Source organism: Lathyrus oleraceus, chromosome 6 (genome assembly GCF_024323335.1).
Source record: "Lathyrus oleraceus cultivar Zhongwan6 chromosome 6, CAAS_Psat_ZW6_1.0, whole genome shotgun sequence".
NCBI lineage: Eukaryota > Viridiplantae > Streptophyta > Magnoliopsida > Fabales > Fabaceae > Lathyrus > Lathyrus oleraceus.
Window position 1 is genome coordinate 2,278,632 of NC_066584.1, and position 11,248 is coordinate 2,289,879.

The 11,248-nt window shown below is 33.4% G+C and overlaps 2 protein-coding genes across 5 annotated transcripts; one reads left to right on the forward strand and one right to left on the reverse strand.

Moving 5' to 3' along the window:
* The first annotated feature begins 4,518 nt into the window (after window positions 1-4,518).
* Window positions 4,519-8,675, forward strand: LOC127093466 (uncharacterized). 4 transcript variants are annotated; one of them, XM_051032397.1, is made up of 11 exons: window positions 4,519-4,865; window positions 5,052-5,194; window positions 5,271-5,319; window positions 5,990-6,105; window positions 6,202-6,418; window positions 6,532-6,769; window positions 6,855-6,921; window positions 7,019-7,076; window positions 7,208-7,575; window positions 7,654-7,875; window positions 8,131-8,675. In XM_051032397.1, exons 1-11 carry the CDS (start codon window positions 4,796-4,798, stop codon window positions 8,479-8,481), a joined length of 1,899 nt encoding a protein of 632 aa, XP_050888354.1. In that variant the 5' UTR covers window positions 4,519-4,795; the 3' UTR covers window positions 8,482-8,675. The 4 variants fall into 4 exon arrangements, with proteins under 4 accessions (XP_050888354.1, XP_050888355.1, XP_050888356.1 ...); XM_051032398.1 differs by having other exon boundaries at window positions 6,208-6,418; XM_051032399.1 differs by having other exon boundaries at window positions 5,990-6,096.
* Window positions 8,676-8,752: 77 nt separating this feature from the next.
* On the reverse strand, window positions 8,753-10,789 carry LOC127093467 (AP-2 complex subunit sigma). The gene is made up of 6 exons (XM_051032401.1): window positions 10,595-10,789; window positions 10,405-10,503; window positions 10,265-10,315; window positions 10,008-10,181; window positions 9,197-9,256; window positions 8,753-8,999 (listed from the first exon to the last, which is right to left on the reverse strand). Exons 1-6 carry the CDS (start codon window positions 10,595-10,597, stop codon window positions 8,958-8,960), a joined length of 429 nt encoding a protein of 142 aa, XP_050888358.1. The 5' UTR covers window positions 10,598-10,789; the 3' UTR covers window positions 8,753-8,957.
* Window positions 10,790-11,248: the final 459 nt, after the last annotated feature.

The following is an 11,248-nucleotide window of genomic DNA, read 5'->3' on the forward strand; positions in this document are numbered from 1 at the left end:
CTAACTTATATCTGAAGCTTATCCAGCTAAAATGGCCTCGAGAAGGCTCATGGTGATTATCAGAAAAGCATTGTTGGAATAAATTTTTTCCTCTAAGAATAATCTCATTTGCAGATCAGAAGATGCAAAAAGTTCTTATTAGAAATGCTTCAGAATCTAAATGTTCATAAGTTGATGATTTAGAACTAATCCCAACTTCTGAATCACATCAAGAGGAAGCAATGTCTGAAGAAGCTCCTTTGGACTCTTAAGAAGTTATACAATCCAAAAATAATTCAGCCTTATCAGATGATGGATGGATTGTTGCAATACAAGAAGAACCGAACCCGTTTCAAAGGAATGATGTGTGGTATCTGGTCCATAGACCTCATCAAAAGAACATCATTGGAACAAAATGGGTGTTCAGAAATGATGTATGAGCAAGGAGAGGTGGTAAGAAACAAAGCTAAACTGGTAGCTCAAGGCTACAATCAACAAAAAAGTATAAATTTCTCTAAAACCTTTACACAAATTGCAAGGTTAGAGGCAACCATACTTCTTCTCTCTTTGCTATTAATCATGATATCATCAAATGGATGTCAATAACGCCTTTTTAAATGGAGTCATTTCTGAAGAAGTGTATGTCAAATAATCTCCTGGGTTTGAGGACTTGGTCCACCCAAATTTTGTTTTTAAACTTGAGAAATCACTTTATGGACTCAAACAAGCTCTAAAAGCTTGGTATGAGAAATTAAGTAATTTCCTACTAGAAATGGTTTTCAAAAAGGTTAAATTGGCACTACATTATTCAGAAAGACTCTGAATAAGGAAGTCTAGATTTTCCAGGTTTATGTTGATGACATAACTTTTGGTTCTACAAATGCATCTCTTTGCAAATGATTTTCTGAGTCTATACATGTTGAGTTTGAAATGAGCATGATAGGGGAATTAAAGTTCTTCCTTAGAATTCAGATCAACAAAAGTAAAGAAAGATTATATGTTCATCATCCTAAATATACTAAAGAACTTATGAAGAAGTTTAAGCTTGAAGGTTGCAATGTCATGAACATTCATATGCATCAAACATGCAATCTGAACAAGGAAGAAGAAATGCTCTAAAGACGATCATAATTTCTATAAAGATATGGTTGGTTCATCACTCTAACAACTTCTAGACTTGATATTTTGTAATATTAGTTGACATATTATCATATTTGTAGGAGCAGTATACCTATATTATGTGTTAATATTGTTGTTATCTGTTTCACAAAGAATCATGTTCAACGTTTCAGAACCAAGCACGTTGAGATCAAAGATCACTTTATTAAAGATTTTATTCATAAGGGTGTAATAGATATACATTCTATTGATACTGATAATCAATGTGATGATATAATTATCAAGCCTCGTACTATTAAAAGATTTAATTAAAAAGAATCTGAACATGTATAGTATTGGATTCTAAATAAAGGATCAAAGTATGATGATGATCAGAAGCTACTGTGATTAGAAGCTCTAAAACTGCTTCTGATGAACAGTAGCCTCTGATGCATCTCAGCCTCTAAAACTAAGAATTGGATACAATTGCCTCTGATAGCATATAAGTGATATTTGTTTTTATTTGAATATCTTTTGTTCACTTAAATGTCACTTATCTGTATGATTATTTGTCTGTTTAGTGATATATTTGTTGGATTATTTTTATCCTTCATATTATATTATGTTTGGTCATACACTGAGCTATATTAATTGGGAATTATTATGCCTTCTGGTAAAATTAAAAATGGATTTCCCCCCCAATTTTCTTTATTTATTCTAAGGCTTAAATGGTTGACATAATTTTGAGACTTCTATATCAACGGATCATTCAAAGGAATTAAGAGAAAATAAAAAGGAGTATCTTTGTAAAAAGAAAAATTGGGTCAACTTTCATTGAGTTGGAATGATATTACAAGATTATTTAATACATTAATTTGTCTAAATCATTTCTCCAACCTAGAGCCATGCAGAAGTTTCCCCAATTCGCATCCCACTCATCATCTGCATCAGAATCAAAATAAACTATTGGTTCTAGAGCCACCTTTTTCTTCTTTTTCTTCTTGGGCTTCTTTCTCGACACTGAATTCCTTCTTGACTTGAGTGCCTCAATGGAGGTGCTTGATCCATAGGGTTGAATTCCTTCATGTCTCAGAATATTATGCTCCTTGGAAGTTTTGGTCGCCATAACCGTAGTGGTCTCTGAAGAGATGTTGATTCTGGTATTTTCAGTAGGTATGCTCATCTTGAAGGAGAGTGAGTTGGATGAAGATACGTTGTATTAACCTAGGTTTACTAGCTCTTAATTCCAATTATCACTTCTATTGTTTCCAATTCTTGGAGGCTAAAAGGATTTTGTAGGACCATCTCGAGAAGTGGATAAATACTCTCAACTAATCTAGTCATTTTTCTATCTCTTGAAAACTACATTTCAATTTTTGGGAGATTACAAAAGCTGTTTTTCTTTATTTCTATCAGAACTTAATTTCCCACACATTTTTCTTCACTATCTTTTCCTTCTTCTGTTCTATTTTGTTGTTGATGATAAAAGGGGGATAAAGTGGATAAGTGTTTAATCATCTTAATTTAATTAGTTGATATTGTTTTATTATGCTTAAATTCTGAGGAATTAATTAATGTGCTTCAAAGGAATTTAATTAATTTGGATAGGACTTAGGGAGAGCCTATAAAACTCACTCTCTGAACTATCAGACTCAGGGGGAGCTCACAAACCTAACCCTCTGGACTATTAGACTCGGAGGGAGCTTACAAACCTCTGATCCTAAAGTAAACAAGTTAACTAAACCAACAATCATTGTTCTTAAATACTATTATTTGTCATCATAAAAAAAAAAGATTGTTGGAACAAAGTTGGTTAATATCATATCCCTTGAGTTTTGATGATAACAAAGTATTTAAAGAACAATTGGGTATTCTAACATCTATTCAAGTATACATGAATATACCATTAAGAACAAATGAAGAAATGCTTGAGGAATTTGAATATGAAGATCATACTTTGGCTCTAAAGATCACTTTCGAAGACTCTGCCTCTAATGAAGGTCTAGACTATGAAGAAGTCAACTATGAAGAAAGTCAGCCTATGGTGACTCAGACTCTGAAGCTTCAGAAGTCAAAAAGAGGACTCTGATGTGATCAGCCTCTAAAGAGTGAAGTCTGAAGAAAAGTCAGCCTTAAAAGAAGAAGTTATTCTACCCCAGGCAACTCTGATAGACTTAGAACATTTTTTATCACATGAAGACTTAAGAAAATATCTCTCTCTTGGTTATCTGAGCTTCAACGGATCATTCCTCTTGCAGAAAGGTCTTTGCTCGATGTGTCTAATCAAGTATAAAGGTTAAAAAAATTGGTGAAAGATTTTAATGTCTTTTCTCTCTCCTCTCTATATAAGGAGTTGTAGACCTAAGAAGAAGACTACCACACTGCAATACAACACAAGACTCTGAACTTTGACATTCAAAGAGAAGTTACTTTGTCAAATTTGTTAGACTTAAAATATCTTAACAATTGTTTTCTTGAGGAGTTGTAATCAGATTTGATTATAGTGAAAATCCCTTGGAAGTACAAAGGGATTGGACTACTATCAAGTTGTGAGAGAAACTAGGATAAACTGCTTGTGTATCTTGTGCTTTTACTTTACTTGCTTCTGAATTATATTTCGTTGCTATCATTTGTTAATCATCTGAGTCAGATTCTGTTTCAGAATCTGATAAAGATATACAAGAGTTTAGACTCTAAGTGACTATGATTCAGACTTTGAACTGAAGGTTCATACTATGATTAAGATCAATCAGAAGCTAATCAAGTCTTTATGAGTCAGGCTCTGAACTAAGTGTTCAAAACTTGTTTAAAAGTCATCAGAAGTAGAAGTTTACAAAGTCTAAAAGAAGAAAAAGCCAACACAATTCAACCTCACGTGTTTTTCTCACCTTTAACATCTCCTTCATTCAACCACCATATTTCAAACCCTTAGCATCGTATGATGCAATTAAGATTCGAGAGCTCGTATAATTTTGCCAATAATTCTCTCTTCATGTTTACCTCATTGACTGTCATGTTCATTGATTCTCTCTTTTTTCAAGATTATTAAACTTTTCTCTTACTTCTTTAATTTTATCATTGATTAATTTTGACTTCTCCTTATAACAAACACTTTAATCTACTAACCTACTAAGGAGTTTTGAACTCCAATTCAACCATGTTTTGAATAACATAATAGGAGACTGGTATTGATAAATCTTTCTCTAGACCTAATTTTAAGCATCATAATTATGACGGTTGATTCAATAGGAGCACTACACAAATCTAAGTTATTTTTTAAATCTTGGTATCCGACTTTTTGCAATCCATTAATCCAAAAAATAATTTGACTTTTTTTACTCTCTCTTTAATTTATCTCTCCCATGCTTTCCATTTTCCTTGATTGAATTACTCCAAAAAAATTTGCCACTTCATTGAATAAACTTCTCTCTCTTCTCTTTTTTCTCTCCTACTTTATCTCACAATCACAAACACAATTCACTGAAGACGAGGCACAATTTACTTTTCCTCTCTATCTACCTTCTTTTTCCACTGACCAACACAACAACTGCACAGTCATCACAGTACTAGTACAATTTACAAACAAACAACCTCATCATTCCCATTCCATGTTCCCTTTAACCTCTTTTGTCTCGTCTCAAACAAACTCACTTTCCTCTTCATCTTCACCTTTCTCATTCTCATTCTCATTCTTATCACCACTCATCAATCCAAAATTATGAACAACAAAACCCAAAACCTAAGGCGTGGAACCAACAAACGACGACACACAAATAAACTCTTTGGTGGTAAACAAATCACACATCACCAACTCATTTTTCGTTTCTTTCCAAACTACAAAACAAAACCCATTTCAACCCTTTGTCGTTTTTTTCTCTCCTTTCTTTAAAAGAGTTTTATTTGCAGATAACGCTTCTCACTTTCTCTCCTTTGTTATCTACTATCTCACTTTCTTTTTTCTTTCTGACACATAGTTTTCGGTGCTGCTGCTATCAAATTCTTGAAGAAATCGAAGAAAGAAGAAAAAGTTAGAAGCTTGAGTGCTGTCAATGAAATGGGTTGTGAAAAACAACAACAACAACATCAAGACCCAAAGGGATTTAAGATTCCCAATAATGTAAGTTTTTATTGTAAGTTTCTAAATTTATGAACTTTTTATGCTTACTAATTTTGGGTTTTGTTTTTTTTCTTAGTTTTTGAATGGATGCTATGGTGCTTCTGTTCCAAGGAAGCTACGTTCTGGTTAGTGTGGTTTTCTAATTCAAAATCAAATCTTTTTTGAATTAGACTTGAAGCAATCTTTGAAACTTTTGCTTTTTCTTTGTCATGATTGTTACACACTTAAGACTCTTGATTATGTGTCTTTTTTTCTTTGTTTGTCAATTATTGCAACAAGTATGTCTTTTCAGAAAGAGACTGTAACAGCTTTTAATTAACCAAAGGGTCATTTGGGTGATAAAGTTTACTTATCATGTGTTTGGATTCATTGATCATAGTATTAGGCAGTTAAGTTCATTCAATAAGCTGTTTGTGTTTTATTTGTTATCATGTTATAGGTTTTTAGTATTCTCCGGCTTCACTGTTAACTTTTTTTTTCTTTTCAATTCAGAGTACTCGAACCTGAAACCTTGCTTGTTTGTGTTTGTTTGCAATGTCAATATTTGTTTTCTATGTAAAAATAAAATTTGAAACTGCATGGGAATAATAGAAGAAGTAAAAGTTATCTCAAACAAGTTATAAACACATTCTATAAGTTGTTATAAATATTTACAAAAGTGCTTTTGTGGATAAGCTTTTATAAAGCTCACATGTCTTGTTCTTTAATCTAATCTATTGTTATGATTCTTTTTGTCTCTTATTGTGCTTAAAAGAAGCATGAACTTTATTCTTACTTTTCCTTTTAAAATTACAGCCATGAAAAAGCGCGGTCGCGAATCCATCTTACTTGATGCAGAAAAGGTGAACCATAAGAACAATGGAATGGAATCTTCAGAAAAGGATAATGTAAAGAAGTCAAAAGTGAGTATTGTGCGTAAGACACTTGTGGTTTCTGTTGATTCCATTTTCAAAAACTTGTCCTTTTGCTTAGTTTTCACCTTTAACATGGAGTTTTACTTTTCGTAGAAACAGGAAATTAGCAAACACTTGTCCCGAAGAGAAGGAGGTTTTGGTTCCATCACAAAAGATGAGGAGGAGGTAGCTGAGACTCTATATGCTTTGGCTGCAATGTTCCCTCACAGTGGCTCCGATCATGTTAGTAAGGAACTATATGGAGAAGCTTTGATAGAGAACTCCTCAGTTTTGCAGGACAAGAAGGAGAACGTTAATGCTTCTCTTGAAGGTTAATCTCACCCTTATCTATTACATAAGAGATTAATTTTGATGGTGTCAGTGTAATTTTAGTTATTAACTCGTGCGTTTTGATTTTCCATTTTCTTTTGTCATGCATTCTAGCCTCAGGAACCGATCAGGGTGCAAGTCTTTGTCCTGAAAGTTGTTTACCTGGAGAAGCTTCAAAAATTACTTCTGTAAATGAAACTACTGGTCATGAACATTCTAAGAAGGTGAATATATTGGTGGCATCTCATAGCAGTACTCCATCGATAAATCTTCAGAGCATGCCTGAGATGGTTAAGCGTGAATGTTGCGAAAAAATTGCATTGCACGACTCTGAATTATGTCTAGCAATAGGGTGAGTATTTTCCGGTTGCATTCTGAAGTCTCTATACTTTTCAAGTATTTTGTAATCATTTACATGTTTTGTCATCATTTTTTAGATTAAATATAACCCGACAATCACCGATTTCACAACACAAGAAGAAACCAGATGTCGAATTAGACTTGGTAGGCATTTTCAAATTTCACAGTTTGTATGTTTCTGCCAAAAACTCTTTTTGTGAGCTAGTATAACTCATTATTGGTGTGATCCGTTACATTTCAGATCAGAAATGTTAATAACAAGCAAAAACAGCATTTGATCAAGGAACCGATAAAAAATGGTATGCTTCCCCTAAACAACAAAATGTCCATTTTAATAGTGGTGAACTCATACTCTGGTGATAAAAGTATAGGCTAAAGTTTTTTACATCAACGCGACTAATTCTTGAAGTTCTTTCTGTTGTTTTATCAGAAAGTCTTGCATTGTGGCCAGGCTTGTCTTCAGTGTCATCTGCTGTTAGTCATAAAAGATCACGGAAAAGGTGTGCGACTCATGTTTACATCAGTCATACAATTCGGTGTTTAGAGGTGTCAAAACAAGGAGCTATCAAAGAGTCCAAGCTTCACGAATGTAATGAAATGAGAGTGCCCGATGGGTCAAAGCGTGAAGCTTCTTTAGAAATACACAACGTGAACGGAATGAGAAATGGAGCTATTTGTACTACTGCGAGGAATACTAATGAAAGTAAGAATGGTAGTAGTACTCTTTTGCAGCAATGCCACTATGGTGAGATATCACAGGCTACTCCAACACCTGGAGTATATGATCCTCAAAAGCAAGTAAGCTCAGGGTTACTTTCGAAACAATGCCTCCCCTTATCCCCTTTTCATGCTCTGATAACTGTCTTTATTATGCAGAGTTTCAACTTCTTGTCTTTGTCAGCCGGAAGTTATGGATTAAAGGTCGACAATAACAATTATAATAAAGTTGTAAGTAGGTTGGAACCATTGTCAAATTTGCAATTACCTTATTTTCAGTCACCAGCACGACAACAAAGGGTCGTGCCAAATCCTACGCATCAGAGTCGTTACGCCTCCTCGACAGTTTACCTTGATCAGTTGTCTGTTGTAGGACCACAGGTATTAATATTGGTTAATGTTTCTTTGTTACAAATCAAGAAACAAAATCTAGGGACCAACTTCCATATTCTATGTTTCTAATAATATGAAATGAGGTGGCTAATGTTTGTTCCTCACAATGAATTGAATAAACTACTCTAACAACCAAAGACCATAAAACACGCAATTCAATATCCTCATAAATACATGTCTTGAACTTCTAACCAGTATATGATATACTCTAATGTTTTTCTATAATGCTTTAAATTTCTGCAGCTTCGGTTGCAACAACCTCATTATTATGGTAGCCAGTCATGTGGAACTCAATATAGTTCAACAGCCTCAAATAGTAAGCAAGAGCACCAAAACTTTTGGGGGATGCAGCAACAAGTAGCTCAGCGTAGGTCTTCTGTCAATTGCAATATTGTTATGAGGACCCAAAATCCTAATTGGCAGAGTGGAAGAAATGACTCTTCTGCAATGGTTCCCTGTGCTCAAGCCATTTTTCCTCATACCTCTGTATCACAAGAAATATTCGGATCGAAAATCGCCGGACGACAACAGCAGCTAATTTCCCCCATCCAAGACAAATGGGCAAGACCCTCTTCATCTCAATACTATATTTGAAGAAATTAGAGTCAGGTTCTTAAGTATTGGTGCAACATTGCTTCAAGTGTTAAACCTGTCAGTCACCCTTGTTGCATATATATGAAGTGGTAGAAAGAAGGAAGGAATCTTCTTAGTCTCCATAGTGAAAATGAAACATTTACAATACTTCCAACACTACTAGTTATATATTATCAAAAAATATTATTTTGAAATTGTTTATTATATTACCATTATCCAGTTGTATATCTCTGGTGTGTTGAAAATAAAATACATAGACAATGAATAAAGGTTACTAAAAACTGACTTCATAAATGTCTACAATATATTAACACAAGCCAAAAGAAGCCTTGGTAGTGTACATAATACATGGCTCAAGGGGGAAAATATCAAAGTTTTGTATCACATATCACAATTAAAATACAAGAATCACTCCAAATGCTCAAGTACATCATCAGAATCTCCAAGACATTGTGACTCTGCTGAACTGCTATGTTTCACTCTAGTTTTTCAAGTTCCCCCATTCTTTCAATGATAGCCTGCAAGCACCAAAAACAAGTTAGTTTGGTTCGGGAATATAGGTTTTCTGTGTCATAAATTTAGTTTGTGAATAAATTTACAATCAATGTGCACAAATAAGCCCAAAATCATAAGCTAATAACTATACATCTCAAACTTCAATTCAGTAATCACATAGCATAGTAATACCAGTAACACCAAAAGAAAATGTATATACCTTCTTGCTTGTTTCTTGCAGTTCACCCGCTAGAATGAATTCATCAAGTATAAGGTATACCTTCATGTCAGATAAAACTAAATGAGCAGGGAACAACTACAAAAAAATAATCTTAAGACACAATGAGATTCAATATTGTAATCAATAACCACTCCAATCCCAACCTTCCAGAATCATTAACTTCACTTAGACAAAAAAACATAACATATGTAATGTTCCATAAAACTTAGATATACATATCTACCACACAAACAGTGGATGAAGTTGCATATAAGGAATGCTCAATTAGAAACTAAATAACACAGATTGAATAAAAAAGTGGCACGGAAGATACAAACTGAAACATTCAGCAAAATAAACAAAATGTAGCATAGCAAATGGATCAGTGCAGGCGATGGTTATGCAAAACGCTAATGTAAGCCAGAATCAAAATGCAGCGGAAACCTAAAACAACCAAATCTTACCACACTACATAGGACAGCGCCAAAATGTTCTTTCATATATCATGTTTCTATCAAACTCATTAATCTCTAATGCGTCTGATCTACTTTTTATACTAGAAAATCTAAATGTCCAAACCACCTAAGCTGAGTTTTCACCATCTTTCTTACAATAGATGTCATTCCAACTCAGTCTTATAGGTATACGACAAATCTAACACAACATTAACCAAAAAAATTGAATGTAACCACATACGCTGATATGCTAAATAGTTGTATCTAAAAACACGGTAGGCAAACATCTAAATCAACAATCACGTTGCAGAGTTATAATTAATTAAAAGAAATTGACAACAACCAAAAAAACAAACCTTGTGGAAGTTAAAAACCAAATCAAGTTCACAGACATTGCTGAAGAAGTGATCCAAAATTTCAACAAACAAATGGATACACTCTAAATACGCCAATTCATTATCAGTAATATCAACACAAAGTGAGAAAAACAATCCAGCATATCTCCTGTATATAACCTTGTGCGTACGAAACTGCAAAACAAAATTACCCATCAAACAGAAAGAAAAAAAAACACAATCTTTAGAATACTCAACCCCAAAAAAATGGATGATACCTCAACGAAATTAGTGTATTTGGGATCTCTATTTACAACGAGACGATGAACCTGAAAATGAAGAAATTTGAGAAAATTAGGTTAAGGAGGAGAATATTGTGATTCATGAAGAAATAGAGAAGAAAGAATGAGAAAGTTACCTCGTATTCGACCTTATGTTTCTCGGAATCTTCGAGAGGAACATAGTATTTGGCTAAACGGGTTTTACCCTGGCGGTTCTGCAACAGAATGAATCGGATCTGCGATTGAAAAGGGGAAGAAAATGGTTAATTTGTTTTTGGAAATGAAATGAAAAAAAAAAGAGTGTATGAAGTAGAAAGAGAGTAGTACCATTTGGTTGAACGAAAATGGATATGTTTGAGATTAAAGAGTGGAATGAAGGATGAATTGAAAGAGACGAAGATTGATTCAACGCTTTCTCTTTCTTCTTCTTGCAAATGGAGAGTACAAGAACCGTGAATTCACGGAGACCACGTTATTCTACATATTTTACTTTTGTTGACTGGCTAACGACGTCAAGCCGATAAAATTTTTTTTTGTCTAAATTTTGTTTTTTTAATATTATTAACCGGTTTTTGGTCTAGATTTTATTTTTAATATTATTAACGGTTTTTTTAAAGTAAAAAATAAACTTTTTTTTTAATTTAATATTCAAGTAACAACTTAGACCAAGTAATAAGACCTAAGACGTTAGGGATGTTCTGGTGCGGTTTGAGCGGCTTTAACGTTAAAATTTATTTGAATCACAAGAGAAAGAGAAAAAGATTGTGGTTTGATTTGATTCGGTTGGTTTTTAGAAATAAAATCAAACTAAATCAGATGTGGTTTGAGTTGGTTCGACTTTTTATAATACTTTTTATTGAACATTCATACACATATAAAAGAATAACATACTTTGTGTTTAATCATTCATACAATACCAAATAATAATAAAAAAATTCATCATATTTTGACAACAACTTCTAAATTTTTTACTCAACTAAC

Coding starts and splice junctions, on each gene's coding strand:
- LOC127093466 (XM_051032397.1), top strand. CDS start 4,796: ATGAACAACAAAACCCAAAACCTAAGGCGTGGAACCAACAAACGACGA. Junction 7,077..7,207: donor CAAGGAACCGATAAAAAATG/GTATGCTTCCCC, acceptor TTGTTTTATCAG/AAAGTCTTGCATTGTGGCCA. Junction 7,576..7,653: donor TATATGATCCTCAAAAGCAA/GTAAGCTCAGGG, acceptor TTTATTATGCAG/AGTTTCAACTTCTTGTCTTT.
- LOC127093467 (XM_051032401.1), bottom strand. Junction 10,316..10,404: donor AACATAAGGTCGAATACGAG/GTAACTTTCTCA, acceptor CTTCATTTTCAG/GTTCATCGTCTCGTTGTAAA. Junction 10,182..10,264: donor AATACACTAATTTCGTTGAG/GTATCATCCATT, acceptor TTTGTTTTGCAG/TTTCGTACGCACAAGGTTAT.